Genomic DNA, 25,951 nt, shown 5'->3' on the forward strand with positions numbered 1-25,951 from the left:
GTTTAATTTGATGGTGTGATTCAAGCATCAATCTATCAGCCTTTATGTTAAAAGAAAGCAGGCATATCTGAGAGGAATAATGTTTAAAATACCAAATAGCAAGGTTTCAGAGATGCCTCAAAAGATGAATGCTTCCTGCATTTGCAAAGGACTTAAATTTGGTTCTCAGTAGCACATAATCTCCTGTAATTCCAGCTTCAGGAGATATGACATGCTTTTCTGGCTTCTTCTGACACTCCCACACATGTGGTACATTTACACACACAAACACATAACTGACGGCAAATGTTTAAAAACCTGCATACTGTGTGAAATTACCAGTTTCTTAGCTAAAAATTTTTGTTACTAAAAGTATCTCAGGAGCCACTCGTGGTGTTTTGAAACAAAACAAATTCCACTATGTGTCTTCAACACTAGCCTTACCCACCATATTTCTTGAAAAGTTTTTACACATATGTACAATAAATACCTACAGCAAGAAGAACCATGAAACAATCAGGAATAATATAAATGTTACATTCATAGTGTTTCGGCTATTTGTATTTGGCAAACTTGAAGAAAACATCTTTCCTATCTTGGTGAGTCTAAAAATTTGAATTTAAATCAATATCTATCATACCTCATCTTTATCAACTTTAAACATCTATCTAGACCTAAAAACATCTTAACCCCTAAACAACTAAGCTTAATTGTAAAACTAAACTATCTGGTCTTCAACTACATCAGAGACTTGAGAAGTAATAAAATTAATAATCAGAGTAGACAGGAAGTGCAGGCAAACAGCTTCCATAATGAGTAAATGACAGGGACAGTTTGATAACTGAACAGTCACCCAAAACTCTCTATAATGTTGGAGCATCATTTTCAGCCTTCTGGTCCAATATATCTGGCAGACATTATTTGTGAGGCAGGAACTATTGATGACTTGCTTAATATTAATGCAAAATAACTTTAATTTTCTTAAAATGTTTTAATGAGTCAGGTTTTTTAAAACCATTACTTAGTGATTACTTCAGAGTTAAGGATTTGGAGACAGAAATTCATTTTAAAAACAAGATTATACTTTGTAATAATTTCCCATTACTTCATAAAAAATTCTTTTAGGAATACCTGAAAAAAGTAAAATTGAACAAGAAAGCCCGGAAATAAAAATTGTGTAGCACTGTCATATGTATACATGAAGTATAGTGACAGTGAAATAAGATTAATTGTTCAGATATATATTCTAATACACAGTGTTACTTTACAATAGCCACGTAATGGAGCTGATCTATTCATCCATCAGTGAATAAACAGATAAAGTGTTGTAGACATGAGGATAAGTCGTAGAGGCTTTGCTTGACAAAGTTCCAGAGATCTCCAACTGTCCAACATGATCTCTAGCCATCTACAACAGCTGATGAAGCTTTGCTTGACAAAGTTCCAAAGATCTCCAGCTACCCCTAAATATTATGTATGGTCCAGGTGTAATGTTGTTTAGAAATCCACTATTTCTCCTAAAACTGATTTTTCTCTTTATTTCTCAGCCCTAAGGAAAAATCATACAGGGAAAAAATTTTTCCCACAGAGAATGCCGAAAGAGGGCATCTGGCCAAACACTTGAGACAATATTATAGGTTTTTGCTCTGACTACGAGCACCTAAGAAGAAACTGCATATAAGAAAGTTAAAACTGTTTTTTAATAAAAAAAATGAATAGAAAATAAAAAAGAAAGAAAGAAAGTTAAGACCTGGACATAACAGTACCTGGCTAGATACTGTTACCTGTAGAAATGTTTCCTTAGACTCTGCTTTGAGAGCAATAGAAGATGGGCTTGGAATGTCATGTTTGTAGGTATTTTACAATAGAGGATCCCTTGGCCTAGACTTGGATAGGCCACCTGTTGGTCTGGGACTGGAAGTGGGTCACGTTTTTTTCTTTATTAGAGATCATTTAGCTCAAGCTGTGCTGTTATGACAATCTTGTAAACACATTGGTTTTTGGCCTGGGAAATTTATGATTAAACTTTCCTGAGTATTGTTTAAGAAGTAATGATCAGGTGATGCTGACCATTGCTTGAAAATTGGTTGATTTTTGTTGCATACTTTGTTGTAGGTTACAAACCTTTTTGTATTTCCTTGTTACTCTGTTGATATTTTATTACCCTAGTGACTGTAAAAGAAAAAAAATCATGATGTATTCTGTAATGAAAAAAATTGAACTTCATTTCAATAAAATACTGGGGTTGGCCCAATGAAAAAAGGAGGGCAAAACAAGTAACAGACAGCAAGAGTGATAAAAAGATGGGTAACAGCAAACAAGAAGATCGTTAGTTAGATAGAAAGAGAGCAAGAAAGTAAGTGAGCATGGAGCAAGGAGCAAGGAGTCAGACAGACAGCAAGCAAAACAGAGACAAATAGAGAGCCAGAAGAAAAGTTCTCCTGGGCTTTAAGACCTTCATGGAGGGCAAAACAAGTAACAGACAGCAAGAGTGATAAAAAGATGGGTAACAGCAAACAAGAAGATCGTTAGTTAGATAGAAAGAGAGCAAGAAAGTAAGTGAGCATGGAGCAAGGAGCAAGGAGTCAGACAGACAGCAAGCAAAACAGAGACAAATAGAGAGCCAGAAGAAAAGTTCTCCTGGGCTTTAAGACCTTCAGCTTGTACCACATATGCCTGAGTCACTGAGTATTTCTTTTTCCTCCGTTCCTCAGCCTCTCCTCAACAACTGGTTCCTCTAGCCAGTTGTTCCCCAATGGTTGGTTTCCCTTAGGCAGCTGTTCACTGCCTGCTCAATTCTCCCTACCGACGATCCACCTCTCTTCTCTCCTCTTCGCCATTCCTGGAGCTGGTCTTGGGGAGCGGCAATAAAGAAAATATGTTCTGTATGCAAAATAAAATACTACCAGTTCAAAAAAAAATACTACCAGTTCTTAAAAAGAAGGAAATCTGTCATTTTCACTAGTACAGATGAACACAGAGGTCTTTATCCTAAGGGAAATAGGACAGATACAGGAAAACATGTACTGCATGTTTTCATTTATAAGTGTGATCTAAAACAATCAAACTCAGAAGTATAAAAGAATTGCTGCTACCAGAGGTTAGGAAGTGGTGGTGTAGGGCATGGGAAAAATATTGTAAGAAAAGCAAAGTTACGGTTTACCAGATGAATAAATATTTAAGGTGATAGGTATAATTTTATATTGATTCAGTCATTCCACACTATACAATATTCAATCTCTTGAACACCATAATGACACACATGCTATATAATTATACAACTTGTAGTAAATAACTCTAAAATAACCTTAAAATATATACTTATTGTTATCTCAATTTCAACATAAGTCAGGAAATTTCTATAGTGATGAAAAGGTCTTTTTTTGGCAAATGGTGCTTGGACAACTGAAAATCCACATGCAGAATTACTTTGAGTCCCTACCCTCTAGCATACACAAAAAGTAATTTTAAAATATAGTACACATCTATGTGCACAAAGCACAACTATAAAAGTATTCAACTTAAGTATAGGAATACTATCATGATGAGCTTGGTTTTAGATTGACCCCCTTAATTATGATAGCAAAAGTAAAAAGAAAAGATCAACATAGGTGAATTGATTTTGTCAAAATAAAAAACTTGAACTTCAAATACCTACTTTCAAGAAAATTAAAATATAGCAAATGGAATGGAAAATAATATTTCATATCATGTCTAAAATAATAGAAAAGTAATCCTATTATAAAAGGAATTAATATAATCCAAGAATAAGAGCATTAAAACTAAACAGAGGACTGGAAAAGATATTTTTTGAAAAAAGATACACAAGTAGCCATAACTACATAAAAAAACATTTTTAGCCACCAAGGAAATGTAAATCACAACTCTAATGCACCTATAATGGCTATAATAAAAAAGATAAGAATAACCGTTTCCTCAGCATTAGAGAATTTATCACATTCATACACTGCTAGTGGGGATGTAAAAAGTGGAGCCAATTTGAAAACATTTGATACTCAAATTGTTAAACAAAACTACCACATGAACCAAACAGTGCACATACATACATAAGAATTGAAAAGAGGTGTTCAAACAAAAGCTACAATGGAATTCATAGTAACATTATGCATAATAAACAAAGATGGATACATATAAAATATACACCAAATGATTAATGAAGCAAGGTATGATTCTGTCCATATAATGAAATGTTATTTGACAATATAAAAGAAAAGATGCTGTATTCACCAATGACTTAGTACATGTTGTGGCTTTTATGAAATTGAAAGCATGGTAACCGAAGGAACCATTAACCAAAAATCAAATGCTTTATGATTCCATTTATGTGACACTTGCAGAACAGTTAGCTCTATAAAGATTAAAAGTAAATTACTGTTTGTGTACAGCTAAGTAAGAACTTATAGGTAAGGATGCTGGATGCTAAAGTGTTTCACAATGTGTTGAGTATGCAAAATCCATGGCCTTTTGTATTTTAGATAGGTAAATTTTAAGGTGTATAAAATACATCAAGAACATGTTTTAAAAACAACCATAGCAAAAATAATCATGCTAATAGAATTACTCTTTCAAAATATAATCCATGGAATGGAAAACAGTATTTCATATCATGTCTACAATAATAAGTAATTCTGTTATAAAAGGAATTATTGTAATCCAAGAATAAGGACATCAAAACTAAACAGGGGACTGGAAATGATATTTTTTTCAAAAAAAGATACAGACGATTTTTTTGTATATGAATGTTTGTCTGTGTACTATGTGCATGCCTGGTGCTAGTGGAGGCCAGAAGAGGGCATAAGATTTCCTGGAGCTGTAGGTGTTGACAGTTATGAGCTACCATGTGTATGTATGCTGGAAGCAGGACCTGGTTTCTCTGGAAGAGCCCTAAACTGATCTTAAACACTGAGCCATCTCCACAGCACCAAGAATGATTACTCTTTATATAGAAATTTAAAAAGTCATACAAAGAGATGACCAGTAATACTCAGAAACAAGGGTTGTAGAAGGGGGCAGATGACCAGAAAATTCAAATTAATCAGACATGAATCATTTAATTGGTTTTATTGGAATGCATCAGAAAAAGAAGTATAGGTGCTACATAGAAAAGGATGAATAATTTGAACAACAACAACTGGTTAACAAAATCCATGTAAAGTATACTTTTTTTCCTTTGTCCTTAAAGAATGACGTTTGATTTCACCAAAACTCTCTGGAATTAGTCTTTCCCAATCAGAACGGTCTTTGTTTCAAAGTTCTCTATTCACCTATGCTCAGACTCCCAAAGACCAATTTACAGTGTTTACCAAATTGTAACCCTTTCTGAAGATCAAAAATTCTGAAAGGCAAATTAGATATAAAATGTGAAATTAACAAATTGCCAGATCTGATTTATAAACACAAATCTGCCAAACATACTATAAAAAGGAGCAAGAGTTTTATTTCCCAGGCATATACTGTAGACGTTCTTTCAAAACTCAACTTAATTTTCAGAATTTTATTTTCTTTCCTTTCTTCTATTAGGAACATTTCTCAATTGTCAAAAGGAAAGGCTTCATTTTGAGAAGTCTCGATCCAAATGTTTACTTTAAATGTACAGATAAGTTGATCTCAAGGTATTATCCCCTCCCCAATGCATGTATTTGAATAATGTCTGTCTTGAGAGTGTTATTTAATACAAACCAAAAGTTAAATTGTCCACATAGAATATTACAAGCATTTAGCAATGTTTTTTAAATTGTCTAAAATTATTTTTGCTCACTCCATAGATATCTCTGAAATTATACTTTTATAAAAATAAAAAAATACTTCTGATCCCAATACAGAATCCAAAGTTCTGGTCACTAAAAAACTGAGAAATTACCTTCAAATTGTTTTTGTTTGTTTTTCTCCTTTCTAAACACCTATAAAAACAATTACTCATCAAAATTACTGTATATTATTTAGAGTCCAGTAACACATACTTTTTAAAAAACATTTATTTTAAAGCATCAAATCAAGTTTGAATTTCAGTAAACAAATCTATGGCTTCATTTTATGTTGGATTTTTTTTTCAGAGTACAGTCTAACAAACTGCAGGTATGATACAGTAATTTAAAATCAAAGATGTTTGTTTTTAAAAATATAGTAAGAAGGGACAAAGGTCTAATATCAGTATCCTCTGGTTGAGTGACTTGGGTCATGCTTATCTTCCAAATAGTTCCAAAGTCATTCCCTTTCTTTCATACTTGTGCTTTCTCACAAAATCAAGGCATGCCAGTGAACCCATCTGCTGACACAGTCTACCTAAACTGAAACAACTTCTCCTATCAAGAGACAGTGGCATTCACAATCATCAGTGGTATTAAAGCAGGAGAAGAGAGCCACTAAGACTTCTTTTAGCAAACATCAAAAAAAAATCAATCTTGAACAATGAGGGGCAAAATATTGTATAGTGGATAATTAAAAGTCAGAGTTCTTCGCAAGGAAGGGCCAATTTAATGTTAATTGCCATCCTTTTCCATAACTTGCACAGCCATATTTTACTGAGGCAAACAACTTAAGAAACATGGTAATGTTAGAACTGTCTAAGTAACAAGGAATCTGTCAATGAAAGGTTACATTTAGAAGCCTGAAACACTTGTGGTTTGGGGCATACAATTTTCTTCTATAAAAGGAGAATGTCAAAATCTCCATATGAAATTACAATTTCTAGCACATCATAAACATAACCTGCAAATGCATTTCAACAACAGTAACATCATACCAAAATATTCATGTTCACTACAATTAATGAGGCAATTTTGGAATAAGAGTCTCTTTCTCTCTCTCTTTCTCCTATTTTAATTCCTCCAGGTTGAAATGAAGATATCCTTAAGCTACACAGTAATAAAAAAGGAGCATATTTTTGTCAAATCCTTACAGAACATAAAATGCCTTGGCAGATAATACTACTACTCTATGATATTTACTTAAAGTTCTAACATAATCTCTCATTTTCTCACCATCATATTCACATTTTAATTATGCTTGTTTGCATGCGAGAACATCAACTAATCTAGTATTTCAGCATTTAAGCCTACTTTTTGAAGCCAAGATTTTTATAAAAGCAATGGAGATTCATTATTTTTCAAGACGCTGAAGGAAGAATGTGTATTATTCATTCTTGCTGCTTTGCCTGGGCTTCTGCTTCCTGAAATAAACAAACAAAACATAGGTTTAAATATTACAAGGCAGATATTTATGTGCAGTTTGGCTAAAATCAATTAGCCCAAATTACTAAGATTATTCCAATACAGAGTACTTTCTTCCATTGGAGGGTGGAAGGCTTTAAAATAACTAGCAGTAGTTTTCATCATGACAGAAAGTGCTATGCAGGTCTCTAAGAGAGAATAGGCATCAAATTTTCACTCAGCTGCACACTTTGTATAGCACACAACCAACTCACCAGCCAAAATGGGCCCACTGGTAAAATGGTGGTGTAATTTTTATGGGGGTTAGCAACTGTTTTCTGATTGGCTCCACAAGAGGCAATTCATATCTGGTTCTATAATCCTAGTAACAAACCCCATGGGCAAGAGGTCACTGGGTATTGTTTTGCTAAATGGCCATGTTGTAGTCATCAAACTGCCTTCTAAATGTTTGTATTTGTAACTCTATAGGGTTGCTTACAAATATGGCCAGAGAAACTTCTTTTTGCAATGAGCAGCAGTTGATAACTAATCAAAGTACTAACAAACGTGACTGATGAATGTGCAGTCATAAATAGGATATCTGTACCATTCCCTCCAAGTCTGAAAGAGCACCTAGAAAGAGTGGGTCCTGATGATATGCCTTTACAAACCAAGGGAGGAGCTTGTGATGCCCCGCCCATCCTTGAGAAGCTATTGGCAGTTAACTGTTAACGGCTGCAGTTAACAGTTAATGGCTGCAGTAAATGGTTGCTAAGAGATGGGAAAAGGTAATTTCTTCAATGATGTATACCTCTGGTAGATGGCTTGCCATCACATCAGCAAAACTTTTTAAATTCAAAGGGTAAAAATAAATACAAAATGAGTACATCAAATAAATACAAAATGCTTTTTAAAAAAACAACAGGAAAAAACACTATGAAATAGCAATTATCAGGGCTGGAGAGATGGCTCAGAGGTTAAGAACTTCGCCTGTTCTTCCAAAGGTCCTGAGTTAAATTCCCAGCAACCACATGGTGGCTCATAATCATCTATACTGAGATCTGATGCCCTCTTCTGGAGGGCAAGGGCATATGCATGTGAAACACTGTATATTTAATAAATTAAGCTTTAAAAAAAAGAGAAAGAAATAGCAACGAGCATACGCAATTGGGGAAACAGTTACATAATAATGTGCATATCCCTGTCAAGTGTTTCTTCTCATAAGTACACACCACTTTCTAGTGACCAGTACTTGGGAAACAGCCTAGCTCCCTATAGTCACTTTCCATCTTTCGTAAAGAAAGAAATTACTAACATGGGCATCTAAAACAAAAGAGAGTTCTACATTCTAGTTAACTGGCCTAATCACCAATGCATTATATTACCAGGTGTAGTGGGTAGTAACATACACCCTCAATTCCAGTACTGGGGGAGGGGCACAGAGGCAGGTGAATCTCTCTGCGTTTGAGGCCAGCCAGGTCTACAGAGCATATTTAATTTTAGGAATAAATTATAATTTAGGATCAGTGAAATGGCTCAGAAGGCAAAGGGCATGCTGTCCATGATGCAAGCCTGATGATCTCAGTTCAAATCTTAGAAATTTTATCTACACATGTGTATTATGGCACTAATGTTCCCTTCTGACACACATATACACACACACACACACACCCTCACACATGTGCACACACACATTGAATAACAAAAAATTATTAAAAGAAAGAAAAGAAGATCCACAAAATATTATTAACTTAAGTAGCAATAGTTGCTCTCTGGCCTGCATATACACACAGGTGCCCACATACACATACATTATGTACATATACACACAACGAAAATAAAAAAACTTAATTTGAAAAATACACTGGGTACATAAAGGTATAATAAAGCACATTTGTCTTCCACAAGAATGTGCTTTATGGGAATATTTGCAGTGCAGTCCTTTAGGCACACACCCACCCACCCCCCCCCACACAAATGGTGTGATAATATATAATATGAACTTCACCCTCAGTGCACAGAGGTTCTGAGTTAAATAATTCAGGATTCAAATTCCAACTGTGCCATTCAATTATGTACTTTTGGACAAAGTAAATTATTTAAGTATTAGTTTCTTCTGTAGAATTTCATTACAGATACTTAGCTCATAAAACTATATGAGGATAAAAAGATGAAAGATATAGAGTGTGCTGCTAAATGAGTGACCCTATTACAGGCATAAATTCTTTCTTAGTTTTTTCCTCTCCTCCTTTTGACTGAAACCAAGTCCACAGTTAAGTTATTAATTTCTTAAATAGACTAATTTCAATTAAAATAAGATTGCTTCACATACCACAACTGAGATAGAGTCCATGGCCTCTTCCACAAACAATGATTCAAACAAGATTAATGAAAACATTTTTGTAACTATAACTGTCTACTATATTAAAAGGTTCTTGCAAGAGGCTTTCTTAGCCAAATTATTTTCTCCCTAACGACAAACGTCACTGGATTTATATTTTTGTCAAAGTATAAACGACTTTATTATTTACAGTCTTAAAATCACCACTTTCCCTACAGAGCAAGAACTGCCAGTGCTAAGAAGTACTTTCTGAATTGATAAAAGCAAGAAATTAGTACTATCATTTCCCTCTTATGTACACTGGGTACACAAGGGGATAACAAAGCATATTTGTTTTCCATAAGAATGTGCTTCAAGGAATATTTGCAGTGCAGTTCTTTTAGGTAGCAAGCTTTCTAGTGCATTCATTTGCAATAATTTTTAAGGGTATGCACTTTCAGGTATTTGGAAAATAACAAATGATAAAAAGCCATTTCTATTGGCTGCTATTCTTTCCAGGATCATTTTCATATTTTCTCACAAACTACACAGTTCTTTCTTATCAATACAGGAGACATTCCAACTGAGACAATATAGCTATTTCATCAGATTATATAACATTCTTGAGTTTCTTAACAAACATTTGCTCTTCTCATTTTCAAAGAGGAATAACAGTTTACCCTGCCATATACTTTCCCAGAACGGAGCCTTACCATTTTGTTTTGTTGTTACTAATTTCACAAATAAAAACTGCATCTCATTTTACTATATCTTTCACTATCAGTGTACTTTTCCAATATGGATAACTTGTTTCCTTCTTGCTCAGATTTATTTTTACTTTTAATTTTATGTGTAGATGTGTGTGCCTGCATATGAGCATGCACACCAGAGTGCAGTTGTCCCCAGAGGCCGGAGGTATGGAGCTAGAGTAACACCTTTTTGTGAGCCGCGCAAACTCTGGTCCTCGTTTCCATTCATGTTCACAGCCTACTTACTGCATGGCTTACCTTCAAAAACTAAATCCTTTTAATTCCCCCTCACAATTCTAATGTTCTAAAATTCTCCTCAAGCTTCACAGGTAATTTCCCTTTTCCTTATGCCTCACAGGTAATTTCTCTTCTCGCCTCACACTAAAGGAAGAATACCTTTAAATATGAACTCTTGTAGCCTTCCCTCATATTAGCGTTTCCATTTGTAAGCCTTCTCTCCTTGTGTCTTTCAATCTTCCCAGAAGATCATTATGCCTTCACATTTCAAAGACCAGCCCCCTCCCTGGTAAGTTAATTCTTTATTTATCATAGGTCTAAAGCCCAAGGAGAGCTTTAATAACCCACTTCAGTTCTTAAATACACAAGCATCTGGTTAATTTGTCAAAGCTTATAATGTGATTTTGCTTATTTGACTTCTAAATCCATCATTCTCTTTCTTAAAACTATTTCACCTAAGGCCCTCTAAACTGTTTTGTGGATTCTTAAAGCATCCTGAAATAGAAGCCTGACTGTAAAATATCATTCCTCTAATGTTCACAGTACATATAGCAGCCAAATTTAGCTTCTTATGCCAAATTTTCATTGCAGGGTGGCATACACATATAATCCCATCACAGGGGAAGTCAAGGTGCTAGCATCAGGAGTTCAAGGCAGACTGGGATAAGATTTTGTATCAATGTAAAAGAGGATGGGAAAGGGAATGAATGAAAAATATGAAGTTAAGCCATATCTTAAAATATTGAAATAATCATACCATTAGCCGGGCATGCTACTGCACACCTTTAATCCTTTGGGAGGTATAGGATGGTGGATCAATGTGAAATTTACATAGCAAGTTCCAGACCAGCTAGGGCTACACAGTGAGACAATGACAAAGAAACAAACAACAAAACAAAAATCATACCGTCACTTTCCCATATTTCACACAGTGACTTTTGGGTACCTTATGGATATAGGTGAAGCTACCTGATACAGCAATTACTGGCCCCTGCCTACCTAGGCAATCCTCATAATGTGTAGTTATATGCCCCTATACAGTGCTTTTCATTGCTGTACCTGTCAAAAATGACTTAGTGACATTTCAATATTTTGAAATTTCTGGGCTGGAGAGATGGCTCCATGGTTAAGAGCACTGTCTGCTCTTCCAGAGGTCCTGAGTACAATTCCCAGCAACCACATGGTGGCTGACAACCATCTATAATGAGATCTGATGCCCTCTTCTGGCCTGCAGGTGTAAGTACAGACAGAGCACTGTATACATCATAATAAATAAATAAATATTTTTTAGAAAGAAAAATATTTCCAACAGCTCAAATAACACCCTTCTACTGAAAACTTCTCCAACCTCCTCAATAAGAATCATGATTATTGTCCTAAATTCCTATGTGCTTTATTTATGATAGTCTCAGAATTTGCCATAGTATGTTTTCAGTTATAATTAGTGATATACACATTTAGGATATAACCTTTTGCACATATACAGCCATTAGGTTACAAGCAGAATTCAAGGATTATGCCCTGTTTTATGTTTCTTCCACCATTAATTCCAGTGTGGTGAGTGAATGAATCCTAGTTTTAACTAAAGGGGAAAAAATGTCATTAGCCACAAGAAGCAAGAGTGTCCTTTCTTTTGCGGTCCCTGTGATCTGCATTAAACTCACCGGCTTAACTTGGGTCTCACTAATTATTTATTTATTTGATTTTTTTGTTTTGTTTGAGACAGGGTTTCTCTGTGTGTAGCTCTGGCTGTCTGGAACTCACTTTGTAGATCAGGCTGGCCTCAAACTCACAGCAATCTGCCTGCCTATGCTTCCTGAGTGCTGGGATTAAAGGCATGCACCTCCACGCCCAGCCCTCACTAGTTATTTAAACAAGCAAAAACCAACTATTCTTCTGACTGGACTCCATTTTTACAAAGCCTAAAATATAACATTTAACCATGGGGAAAAACATTTGGCAAGAAAGCAGAAGTTCAGAGTGAGACAAACATATTTACAAACCCTGTCTGGTGAAAACATAGATGGTATAATAGGTTCTCAAGATTGAAGAGGGAACTAGAGTTTAAATATGTAAATTGCCAAAAATAAACTCTATTATTAAGAGTAGAACACAGATTAGTGCCAAGGGGAAACACATTTTGATTAAGTGAGCTGGTACAAAAAGGACCAAATGGAAAAAGACAAAGGTCTACTTAAAGTCCATAGCTTTGAGGCATTTCACAGCACAAGCAATTTTGCTTTCCTTCCTTTATTTGGGCTCCCCTGGGAAAACTGTCACTTGAAAAAAATAATTTGTCTTGGCAAGGAATAAAATACCAAATTTAGCTGGCAATTTAGTGACCAGTTGTGTAACACAAATGCTCTTATCATACTCGAATAGCTAACTCTATCATTTACTCCCACACAAAGCTAATAAATGGTGCTAAGGTGAACTAAGATGCTTGATGTCCATGTAGAACTGTGTATGACACTGTACATTTAAAGTTGGCAATGACTTATTTGAGAATAAAGATCTGTATATCTTCTGCTTCAGGCAGCTTGACAGAAAAGTTCTGCCCAATAATTTATTTCCTGCATACACGCTTTGTGCACCATGCACATTTGTCTGTCCTGCTAGGGATTATGTATATGTACAAAAAACACTGCTCGATACTTAATCTGAATATTTAACAGGCAGAACTTTTATTGATTAAAAACCCAAGCAGCAATCAGATAGTCAACAATAAAAGAAATAGAGGAATCATACCTTTGAACCAGGTGGTGCTGTCAAGCCTAAAAAGGCATAAACTGCATTATTTTCTCGGGCTTCGAAGAAGGCATCATAATCCTTTGTGAAAAGAAGACAAGAAGAATTAGCAGTCTCACAACGACTTGACTGGCTGGTAAGATCAGCTGCCTACTTGAGGGCTAAGCTCCATAATGCTGAAATTCTGTATGGAGTAGTAAACAGCCAGGCAGGCTTCTGTGATGACATGTGTCTAATACCGACTTCAGAAGCTGAGGCAGAAGTATCACTTGTTCCACGCCAGACTGAGCTACACAGGAAAACACTATCGCAAAAATAAATAAATAAATAAATAAATAAATAAATAGGAAAAGATATGTATGCTTTTTTTAAAAGGTCCATTATCCATCTCCTAAGTGAGAAGCAGAAATGCTCGTAAAATTGGAAACATGTTTACATTGCAGTCCGTCTGTTTACATTGCAGTCTGTCTGTTTACATTGCAGTCTGTCTGTCTGTCTGTCTGTCTCTCTCTGTCTCTGTCTGTCTGTCTGTCTGTCTGTCTCTCTCTCTCTCTCTCTTTCTCTCTCTCTCAATTTTTATTTTATGTGCATTGGTGTTTTGCCTGCCTGCATGTCTGTGTGAGGGTGTCAGATCTTGGAGTTACATCTTGGAGTTATAAACAGTTGTGAGCTGCATTGAGGGTGCTGGGAATTGAACCTGGTCCTCTGGACGAGCATTCAGTGTTCTTAACTGCTGAGCCATCTCTCCAGCCCCACATTGCAATATCTCAATGTTGATTTGTATTCACTTTAATTTAGACTAAAAAAGAGTTAAATTTATTTTTTAAAAAAAAGCCCAGACAAAGCATTATGGGACATTAACAAATAAATCTCCAAAAATACTAGTATATTCATTTTGTGACAGACTCTGGCTTTGTGTTTTTATGAGATTTTTGTGTGTGAACATGTGTGTCTCTGCATCTATATGTATTCCTTATGTTTTCTCTTTGTTTTTTCCTTTGTTTTGCCATATGATGATTTCTTTTATTTTTATTTTGCCATATGCTATTTTACTTTGCTATTTTTTTAGGTAATTGTAAGTTTTCTAATAGAGAGCAAGAAAGAGTGTGGATTTAGGTTAGGTGGGGAAATGAAGAGGACATGGGAGGAGTAACTGTAATCATATATTGTTTGGGGGAAAATCTATTTCCAATTAAAAAACAACAACTAAGTAAATAAAGGGGAAAAGATGTAGGAAGGGAGAGAAGACTTTTGGATACCATTTAAAATGCATTGGAAGGTAAGTTGGTCTTTGGGTCAGAAAATGCAGAATGGTTTACTGCACCTTACATAGTATTTACATCTGCTTGCACCTTCCTCCACCTCTCAAAGCAAGCATTTTTCAGTAGTAGATTGCTTATTTACAGCACTTAGTTACATACTCATGCCAGTTCTCCAAATTTCTCTTCTCTCACTGAACTTTATATTGATTTCCTTGGCCTGAAAGTCAACTAATATTAGCTACATATGCATAAAGCCAGAAGAACAGTAAAGCTGTCCTGTCTTTGCAAAGAGAGTAACGTGTTCTTGGAATGTGAACAAAAGAAGCTTTAACTGTGAGGCTAGAAGAGAATCTTGACACAATTCTATTTGGTTCAGCTTTACATTGTTTTCCCCTAAGCCAGTAAGCCTTCACCAAAAGTAACAAGTGGACTTGTCTACACTTGTAACTTGTATTCAACAGCAAACATAGTTAAAAGTCTATTTTCTGTACATGGCTTTGATTAGTGTGATTTCTAGACATACACAGGGAGCCTGACAGTTTGGCTGATTGTTACAGCCAAGAGTCTTAAAACTTGCGGAATTCTCTAGAGAATGTCTCAGCAACAGATCGCCAGCAAATGGTTCTATCACACACATTTCCTTCTTTTCAGCACTTGGAAGATCTGGACATAAAAGGCACCAATGACCCTACCAGTTTGGAACCTATAGAGCCAGTCATGATGTCCTATATCTATAATCTGCATTTGGAAGGAAGAGGCAGGAGGATCAGAAGTTCAGTGTTATCAGCTACATGGTAATATGGTAATTTGCTAGCCAGGATTGTGTGATATTCTGTCTTAAAAACATGCAGCCCTATTCCCCTTCATATTCTAAGTACTCTGAACTTAAAATTACACTTTGCTTTATGAAGGAAAATATTGAGGGAATAAAAAGATGAATCACAAAATGAAAGTAAATAATTGCAAAGAGTATAAGTGGCAAAGAATTCACATCTAAAATACATAAAACTCATAAGACATAATAGTAAGGGGCTGGAGAGATAGCTCAAAGGTTAAGAGCACTGACTGTTCTTTCAGAATCCTGAGTTCAATTCCCAGAAACCACATGGTGGTTCAGTCATCTATAATGTGATCTGGTGCCCTCTTCTGGCATGCAGGTGTGCAAACAGGCAAAGCATTGTATACATAATAATAAATAAATAAATATTTTAAAAGACATAATAGCAATAAAACAATAAAATTAAAAGTGAAACAATGACTAAATAGACATTAAAAGAAAATAGAATGACAAATAAGCACATAAATGTGTGTTGTATCATAAATTTGATCATTACATAAATATAAATTAAAATGACTAGAAAATACCAAGACACCAAGCTATTTGGAAGCGGTTTAAAAGGCTGACAATAGGGCTTATAAGTAGCTCAGGCCTGTAGCATTCGTCTATCATGTGTACAATATTGCACAAAATATGCAGCACCATAGATAAAGAGTAGACAGACACAAAACTTCTGACAATACTAAAAGCTGGGAAGGAAAAGTTGAGTACTGGGAACCTATGCAAAATAGCATAGTCCATCCAGAAATATTTCAAATTCCTTATAAAATAAAAATACAATTACTGTGTTAAGCAGTAAACACATCCCTGACATTCACCCCTGAGAAATGAAAACTAGTGTTCATACAAATATCACAAAACAAATGCTCAAATCACAATGGCTCAGATTTAGAATCAATGAAAATGTTTACCAATGTACAGTGGTTATATCTATATAATGATATACCACCACTCCACTAAATGAGAGAACAAGGTATTGCGGATGTGAACAACTAGATTTTAAATACATCCAATTCATTGAAAGAAGCCAGCAATGAAAGACTTCATATTGTATGACCTTATCAAACAGACAAAACTATAGTGATGATGATAGATTAATGTTTGCCAGGGATTAGGGGTGGACATAGCATATACTATTCAGGAATATCATGACAGTTTGAGAAACAGTTATATATTTTTATTGTAGCACTAGTTCTACAAGACAATGCATATGCTAAAATTCATAGGAACTGCACAGCAAAAGTTGTTACTATAGACTAAAATTTCAAACAAAAACTTATAAAAAGATAAGTAATATAATTACATTTTAAGGACAAATGACAAAAACTAAAATATATAAATGAAACCAAAGTAAGTACTGGAGGAGAGAGAGAGAGATAATGAGAGAGGGAAAGAGAGTGTGTGTGTGTGTTCCACCAACTGACTGATAATTTAAATGTGGAATCTGCCAAAGCTACATATGCAAATTAATAAAAGTTAAGTTAACCCCACTAAAAATGGACTAAAATACCCAAATAAAACATGCCTCAAATGAATATCTACAAAAGGCCAATAGGCTTATGAAAGAAAATGTCCATCATAATGAACTATTAAGTAACTCAGGAAAAATATTTTCTTCAAGGCTGCCACTATGACTGTAACATTTATATAATTCTTGATTGTTTCTGGTTCTTCTTGCTATAGGTAGTTTATTATATATATATGTGTAATAATTTATATTAATATAGCAATAAAAATATTTAATAAAAAATTTTTAAGGAAAAAAAGACACATGATTGGAGATAGAAGACATGCTCATCTTTTTTGTGGCTTGAACACAACACACACTTGGATCAAAACTTCACATAGTATGTACCAACTTATATGCTTCTAAAAAATATTAGTTCTAAAATGAACTGTTAAGATCACATATTGGCTTACACCGGACTGACTACCTGACCACTTTCAAAATTAATTTTAATTAAAATATAGTTACATTATTTTGTGCCTTCCCATGCACCTCCCTGAATTTATGGCCTCTATTTTAAGTTGTGTACATATAAATATATGCCATAAACTGGCTAGCATTTGCAGCCCCTTATAGCTGCTGAGATTCAATGATTTGAAGAAAATTCAAAAGAATAGCCTAAGTTTCTTCACCTATCTTCAGATCAAATTTACACATTGGCCCTATATTCAATAATATGAAATCTGCAGCAGAACTGACAAACTCATTGATGGAAAAAAAAATCTATCAATGAATTTTTCTGTTTTGGTCATCCCTTTCCCCTAGATAATACTAATTAGCAATACGATACTCTCTAAGAAAAGACAGCCTCTTCAGTCTTATATAAACCAGTGGTGTAGAGGAGCTCTGAAAGCCCTAACTCCAAGCCAGGTGTAGAGGAAAATTGTGTAATCCCAGCAATCAGGTATTAAGGATCAGGAGTTCATCTCAGCAACACAGGGCTGTGAGGCCAGTCTCAACTGTCTCAAAAATAATAGCTGGGTCTGGAAAGGAAGACTCAGAGGGGGTAAAATAGGTGTGCTCATTAGCAAGCAAGTCCCACAGCAGAGGAACTTCCAGTGGTGAAACTACATTCTGTGGGCAAATCCAGAGGACAGCCAACATTCAGGTCATGGCCACCTACGTTGCTGTGGTTGGGATAAAAATGAAGAAATATAAAGACAGCTATATATCTGGTGTCTGTCCTTATACATTTGTTGATATAATGTTCTTGTGGATAGTGTACAGTTTACCCTAGTTCATTCAAATGTTGATTTCTCTACCCCAGTCTCTGGATCAATCCAGACATTGTACTGTGGTGTTTATTCTAAGTATCTCCTATTTCAAGTTTGGGTAGACATCACCATTTGTCCTCTGTCATATCAATAAAAACAAACTAGTCAATGCTGAACAATTGGAGAGAATAGGGTGGGATATCCTGATCCAGTGAGGGAAGGAGAAAGAGAAAGAAGGAGAGGATGGAGAAGACCAGGGAAACATCAAGAGAAATGAACCTGGCCTAGGAGATGATTTCAAAGCAAGTGTGATATGGGAATCTGAATGGGAAGAAAGTATACTAGCATGGATGTTTAGGACCGAGTACTTATTGGGTTGCATAGTGCTATAGGCTAATTTAATAGATCTTGGTCTCTCTGTGTGGTTATTTGGGTATAAAGCTTGTGAAGGAGTAACTGCTGATATTACTAAAATAATAATTTAATTTTAAGCCGGGCGTGGTGGCGCACGCCTTTAATCCCAGCACTCGGGAGGCAGAGGCAGGTGGATCGCTGTGAGTTCGAGGCCAGCCTGGTCTACAAAGCGAGTCCAGGACAGCCAAGGATACACAGAGAGACCCTGTCTTGAAAAAAACCAAAAAAATATTTAATTTTAAATATTAATAATCCTCCAAAATACACTTACATGTTTTATTTGTTCATTTGATTTTTGATCCTAGAGAGCAAAATACTATGTAGCTGTCTAGGGTGGTTACAGAAGGCAAATGGTTTTGCAGAAGAAATGACTATACACTGGTGTTGTAGGTGAGGCTGAAAGGTATAAATAAGTTCATTAAAGATGATATATTTCAATAAACAAGAATTTAAACTGCTTCCTTACCCCGCGGTACTGGCCTTCATTGAAAATCTGAGGTGGCAAGGGGTACCCTGTGGCCGGCCGGCTGTTTTCAGGTACATTTTCTCTCATCCACTTCCGATTCTCCTCATTGGCCGCAATATCTTTTTCTTCAAAGCCTATTTTGTTGGCTTCTAAGAAACCAAGTACATCTTGCTGTTTCTTCTTAATCTAGGAGCCAAAGGGAGATGGGGGGGGGAGACTGTTAATAAAATAGCATTTATTCTCTCTCTTCTTTTTTTTCTTGAACTCAACAGGTTTTATTTATAAATATATAATATGCTTATTTAAATACATATATTGATGCAATAACAATTGATGGGAAAAGAGGCCATTAATTTGAAGAAGAGAGGAGGAAGGTATACACAGGAGTGTTTGGAGAGAGGAAAAGGGAAGGAAGAAATGTCAATTACAATCTCAAAAATAAAGAGAAATGATAAAGCTTTTTTAAAAAATATGAGCTCATTACTAAGAGGCCAAAATAATTTACCATTCAATTTTAGTGATCAAGATTAAAAACAGACCTCCTAGACAAAAGGTTTTTATTTTTCAGAATCAAGGAAGTCAGTGCTTATGAGGCAGCAAACATGGACTTAGACACAGATCAAATTTGCAGTGCATAAGATACATTTTCCCCTAAGTGTGAAGGCTGTAAACTGTGCTTAGGCCTGAGGCTAAACTGAGCAGAAGCTGCAAACATTGTGCTGTGGTCTTTGAGTTGTCTACCCCTGCTGGGAGGTTCCTCTGTGCTGCATATTGTACTCTTTGAGTTGCTAATGTTTGTGTTGGTAAAGAAACAAGGAAGCTCTGGCAGAGAGCTATTCCAGGAAATGCATTCTTTTCAGCATGCCCAAGGGGCTGTTTGGGATTGAGTCCCTACAGGTGTTTGTGTGACTTTGCTGTATAAACCACACTTAGCGAAGCCTTGATTGGGACTTCCTCTTGGCTCCATATCCTTCTTGTCTCTGTTTCCTTCTCTTCTGTCCCTACCCCTTCTCTCTGGTGGACCCTGTTCAAAATGTCCCGCGCGATGGGACCCCTAAGTACTGTCTTGTAGGTGCTCTCACAAGGGAAGACCTTGAAGGTCCTTTTGCTCCATCTAACTTTCTCCTTTTTGCACTAAAAGTTCCGAATCTAATAATGCTGATATAATTCTAGCACACGCATATCATTAACTGTACAAATTATGATTAATTCAGGCATCTTCATCAGTAGCAATGTCTTCATGTGTCTCAGAATCACTCGTTTTATCTGTACAGTTCAGACCAAAATCGATACTGTAAAAGCCAGGCCTGTCTTTATATTTAGTTTGTAAGATGGCCTGTATTACTCTTAGCTCCTAATATGCAGTTAAGGCATCGTCACATACCTGTGCTCCCTCCTTAGATTATTAGCACAGATTACATACTTGTCTCCTTATCACACCAAGGTCAGAAAACCTTGAAAGTAGTAAAGTTAATAAGTACTAGGGTTCTCCTATGAAATCCATTTATTTAAGAACCTAATTACACATACCTATGCTCAAATTATTATTTTTAAGGTGCTTCCTGACATATCTGAACTACATAGAGAATGTGCAAGAAAAAGATTTTTTATGGACATGCAAGGCAAAAGCATTTCAAACCAAACCAAACCAAACCAAAACTCAAAAGTAAAATATAAAGAAGTACTCCAAACAGAAATTCAAATGTGAGAAAGATGTCCTTAGACTCTCACTGCCCAGGGATATATTTTCTTCCAAATAATTCCTTTTATGACTACATAATTCATTTTAAATAATACAACTCAAAAAAATTTTTCAATGTACTCCAGTAAAAAACAGAATTTCTTAGGTGCCTTTTTAGATGGAATACTAAAAGTCCCTTCAAAAAGATCAATTATAATTAGATAAAATGTACCACAAAGTTAATTTTTCTAATAGTACTATTTCTTCTTTGATATATAAAATTAAACCTTCCTTTCTAAATACAAAATTTAGAAAAAAAATCTCCGAGAGTCAATAAGTACAAACATCTAGTGTATTAATGTACTTGAGGGAAGGCTCAAGTCAGTGATTTTCTTTTTGTGTGCAATGTGACTTTAATCACGTTTCTTTTTTTAAGCTTTGGTAAAAATTTATTTATTTATTCACTTTACATCCCAATCGTAGCCCCCTCCCTCCTCTCCTCTAGGTCCCACCGTCCGTCTCTAGTGATTTTCAACCTTTTTGTCACATAGCAGGGGGTTCAGTCAATATGAAAAGTATCAAGTAATTTGTGAATTTTTAGACTATTTACAGATATGAGTAGGTATAAAATATGGCACTTTCAGGAACCTAGAATATCGACAATAAGAATTATACACAGCCCTAGCAGATTACCACCATTGTGTTTGTGTAGACAAAGGTTAGAGGCCCTCTAAAAAAAATGGCTCTTTGAGGCCTTTCCCACCTTATTGAATGTGCCTTATGTTGAGACCTCAGTGCTGAGTTAATATAGTGGCTTTGCCTGATATCAGTATGTGCAACTTTATATGTTATCTCAAGGGCTGAGTTTCAGTTTTAAAAAGGAGATTGACAGGGTTTCTGCTTTAGAGGGTTTCAATATAAAAGAACAAAGCTTTGCTAATGATATTTCAAATGGGATAACAGAAGTTTTTGTTTCTGTTCTGTGAAACAAATCTACCAGCCTAACACAAAGAACGTTTTCTCTTCTGATACTGTAATGATACTGACATAAATTCTGACCGTGAGAAACTAAAATCTGAAATGAGGGTCAGAAATTGTACATAGTAATTATTTAATAGTATTAGCAAAGTGGAGTGTCTATATTTAAAGAAATTAGCACTCATAACCTCTGCATATTACAGTTTACAGGGAAAGCTAAATACAGACATATGCTCAAAATTTACACAGTATTCAAATGAGATGCTAAGAGAACAATACAGGATGGTTGACTGAGAAAGGACCAATGAATTAGAAAGCCAGGGAGGAAAAAAGGACAAACACTTGCTGATATTAGTGATGCCCTTAGGCTAAATGTAATAATGACAACACCAATGTAAGAGTCTCTATCAATCTTCATGGTTTTAGCCAAAGAAAGTAAAGTTAGTAAAGATTAATAAAACTGGGGCAGGCAAGATAAATTGCCTTGCAAGCGCATGATTCTGACTTTTCCTCCAGAAACAGAGAGGTTTTTTGTTTGTTTGTTTTTGTTTTGTTTTGGGGCAGGGGTTGTTTTTTGGAAACAGGGTTTCTCTGTTTAACAGCTCTGGCTGTCCTGGACTCATTTTGTAGACCAGGCTGGCCTCAAACTCACAGCAATCTACCTGCCTCTGCTGGGATTAAAGGCGTGCATTTAAAAACAGCTGAGCATGATGGCACCTACATGTAACCCAGCACTGGCAGATCCCTGGGGCTCTCTAATCTATTTAGCAAGCTCTGAGAATGGTGGGGAACCTCTCTTAAAAACAAGGTGAACAGTACACACACACACACACACACACACACACACACACACACACACACACACACACAGAGTAACCAGCCATAAAAACAACTTAGCCTAAAAGTGACAACCTATCACATTGAAAAAAAGCTGAAGACATATTCCAAAATACGCATGGTAATGTGCTACACTGAGGCTCAAAACTTCTGCTACCACATTTCCTACAAATAAGTAAAATCTACAAATGAATAAAGAATTGTGTAGTTAAATATATTTTAGACAAATTCTAATTTGTAACCCAGTCAACTCCTTCATTTACAAATTCAGATATAAAAATTCTCTGCAGCTAATTGTTTCAACTTGTACTCAGAAAGGGCCACTCAGCAACAACAACAAAAAAACCCATCTTTGCCTAACCTGTGCTAAGGATTTAGCAGTACACGGAAGTAAACAAAGAGCAGTGAGAGCTTCCTTTCCTTACCTGTTTCACTGTATTTTCAAAACACTTTGGTCACAATGAGCCATGTAAATAAATCCTGGTTTACTACCAATGCAAAAATTAGGAGTTAAGATGAGTGTTAAGAATTCCTCATGAAAGCCAAGTGTGGTGTCACATGCCTTTAATCCCAGCACTCAGGGAGGGAGAGGCAGGGGGTTCTCTGTGAGTTCAAGGCCAGCCTGGTCCTGGACAGCCAAGGCTACACAGACAAACCCTGTCTTGAAGAATCAAAGAAGGGGGAGGAGGTGGAGGGGACAGAGAGGTGGAGGGGATGGGGAGGAGGAAGAGTAAAGTCCTAAAGTTTCACAAGGTTTGGAGTTTCTAGTCTCATAAAAACTATGAATTCACCCGGATTAGAGAATACCTTTGGGGTATCCGAAAGGCTTCATTGCTATTATTTCCAAATTCACCAGAGTTCAAATTGCAGCTATTAAAAAAAGAATGACTAGGAGGAGTTAGAGAGATGGCTCAGCAGTTAAGGGCACTTGCTGTTTTTGCAGAGTCCTGGGTTCACTTCCCAGCACCCACATGGGGCCTCAGGACCACAAGTAACTAGTTCCATGTGGAGATCCAACACTTTCCCGACTCCACAGGTACCAGGCAGTCACACTGTGCACACACAGATGCAGGCAAAAGGTCCATACACATAAGTAAATAAATAATATATAAATTGTTGGGGAACAGATTTGGCTTCTTATTCATATTAATAAGTTATCACTGTAGATGGCAATTAAGTTAAAGCTAAGTCTAGCTTCATGTATATTTTTTCAGCTTATATTCATAATATCCTGTAGGGTAGGTATCCTGACTTTAATGTTATAGATTAGATTCCCAAGGCTCAGAGAGAAATTTACTTTAATTCACAAAACCAGTACAAGACAGGACTAAAATTCAAATTTAGATATCCTTTGACATCAAATTGTACGTTATTTCACTACTTTGCCAGTCTTTTCTCATTTTACCTTCTATATTTATTTTCTTAAGAAATTCTTAGTCCGGCAATATGGCTCTTTGGGTAGATACATGAAGCCAAGCAGACAAGCCCAGGTCCCACAGAGTGAAGTGAGAGAATCAAGCTCCACAAGTTGTCCTCAGGCATACACACACACACACACACACACACACATACACACACACACAAGAACAGATAAATAATTTAGAAAGAAATCTTTATATGAGACTGATAAAATTCTTATAAGGAATAATAGTCCCTAGCATAGTGGCATGCACATGTAGTCCCAGGTTCTAGAGACTGAAGGATGACAATCATAGGAGCCTAGGAGCTGAGACCCGCCTGGACAGCATAGTGAGAGAGGTAATTTTTTTTAATGTGTTCTTGTTAGAGAAGTTAATTGTAACTTCTATGTAACAGCACGTGATCTCTTACTTTATTTTCCAAATGAGTATGTGCACAGATGAACAAATTTCCACATTATTCAAAGAAAAAGTCATCTGAAATACCCACTTCCAATTTAGGATCCTCTACTGGTAGAAAAGGTTCAGTATTTGACCCTGTTTGGTAATGTTATGGGGTTACCAGTTCATTGAAAATGTAACTTGTCAATACAATCTAGGCCTTAAGGTCACTTACTGCTCTCACACATTAAAAATAACATAATAGCAATTTTAACATCTGAAGGAAATTTTAAATTATAATTATAAAATATAAGTTGTAAATTAATCTATGAGTTGAAACAATTAGATGTAACCAGCTCTTAATCAAAGTCTGGCATAATTCTGCTACAGGGAAGTAGATGAATTAAGGCTAAAATAATAAGGGAAAACAATAGATACACTGAATGTGCTAGCAATCCGCTATACGTATCCTCTCCCTTTTTGCATTGCACCATGTGTAATCTCACTGTAAATTATAATGTGATAATTATTATTTATCAAGCATTTCCTATGAACCAGGCACCGTGATAAGCTCTTTACATGTTTATTTTATTTTATTCTCACAATAATCTGGTGAAGCAGCTGCTTTTATTTTCATTCCAGACACTCTGAGAAAGAAACTAATGCTCAGATGCATTAAGAAACTTGTTCCAAATCACAACCTTGTCCAATCTCTGTCAGAGTAAAAATCACCACTTAAAATCTAAGTATACGGAATAACAGATAATGTACTGCCATGCTTGATGCCTCCTGCTAATTAGATCATCTGTTGACTTATTGCAGTTCTCTTGAGCACAGATGTGGCTCATAATAATTTTTGTATCAGTCTTCATTTCAAAAGCCTGGTCTACAGTAACAGCAGGAAAACATGGAGACTATTTTTTAGTGTCAGTTTTGAGAATACAATGTAATTGCAACAGTTCTCCCTTCCCTTTAAGATTTTGTTGCTGTTGTTGCTCTTGTTTTGCAGTGCTCATGTTCAAACTCAAAGCCTCGTGTACCACAAGCAAGCATTCTATCACTGAATCACATCTCTATCTTTTATTGCCTTTTTTCAGATATGGTCTCCTTACATGGGCCATGCTGACCTCCAACTTATAAATCCCCTTGCCTCAGCTCCTGAGTCCTCGCATTACAGGCATGTACCGTTGTGCCACGGCTAAAGAGTTTTATGTGCAGTATTACTGGCTTGTGCCTACAGATTCCATAGCAAATGGCTGTCATATAAATTATATACTGCCTTTATTGGAACCTTTTTTCATGTATATACACAAATGTAAGGATGAAATGAAGAGCATGATGACCTGTCCACAAAAAGCTCCAGTAGCTTATGACTACACCAGGCTACAGGAAATGGCTCTTCAGAGAAAACAGGGTTAACGGGTGCCTTAAGCTATTCTCACTTCGGGACTATCCTTAAAGAAAAACCCTTCACACTGTTAGAAGCAACTATCAAACTCAATAATTGATACAGGTGCTATTCTAACATTAAAGATCTTCCGCTCAAAAAGTACAGTCTGGTGTCACACTAAGATTTTGAAAAGAAACCTGATCATCTCAGCCTCCACATTCCAGTCTTAAAGCACTATTATTAAGAACTCAGTACAATGGCTTTCAATCCTCTTTAAGAGAATAGCACTATAATAAAATAAAGGGAACTTGAGTGGTTATAAGGAACATTAAGAACAACAAAATGTTTCCAACCCATATCTTT

General features: G+C 35.8%; 1 protein-coding gene across 1 annotated transcript in view; it reads right to left on the reverse strand.

Moving 5' to 3' along the window:
* Nucleotides 1-5,046: 5,046 nt before the first annotated feature.
* The window catches only part of SH3BGRL (SH3 domain binding glutamate rich protein like), a 70,659-nt gene continuing 49,754 nt past the window's right edge, over nucleotides 5,047-25,951 (reverse strand). Inside the window, exons 2-4 of the mRNA XM_084790562.1 lie at nucleotides 18,904-19,089; nucleotides 13,203-13,283; nucleotides 5,047-7,168 (exon numbers count right to left, since the gene is read on the reverse strand). Coding sequence (XP_084646688.1) covers nucleotides 7,136-7,168; nucleotides 13,203-13,283; nucleotides 18,904-19,089 — 300 coding nt within the window. The 3' untranslated portion in view covers nucleotides 5,047-7,135. The remainder of the gene's footprint in view (nucleotides 7,169-13,202; nucleotides 13,284-18,903; nucleotides 19,090-25,951) is intronic.

The sequence above is a fragment of the Acomys minous genome, assembly GCF_964271855.1.
Source record: "Acomys minous genome assembly, chromosome: 7".
NCBI classification, from domain to species: domain Eukaryota; kingdom Metazoa; phylum Chordata; class Mammalia; order Rodentia; family Muridae; genus Acomys; species Acomys minous.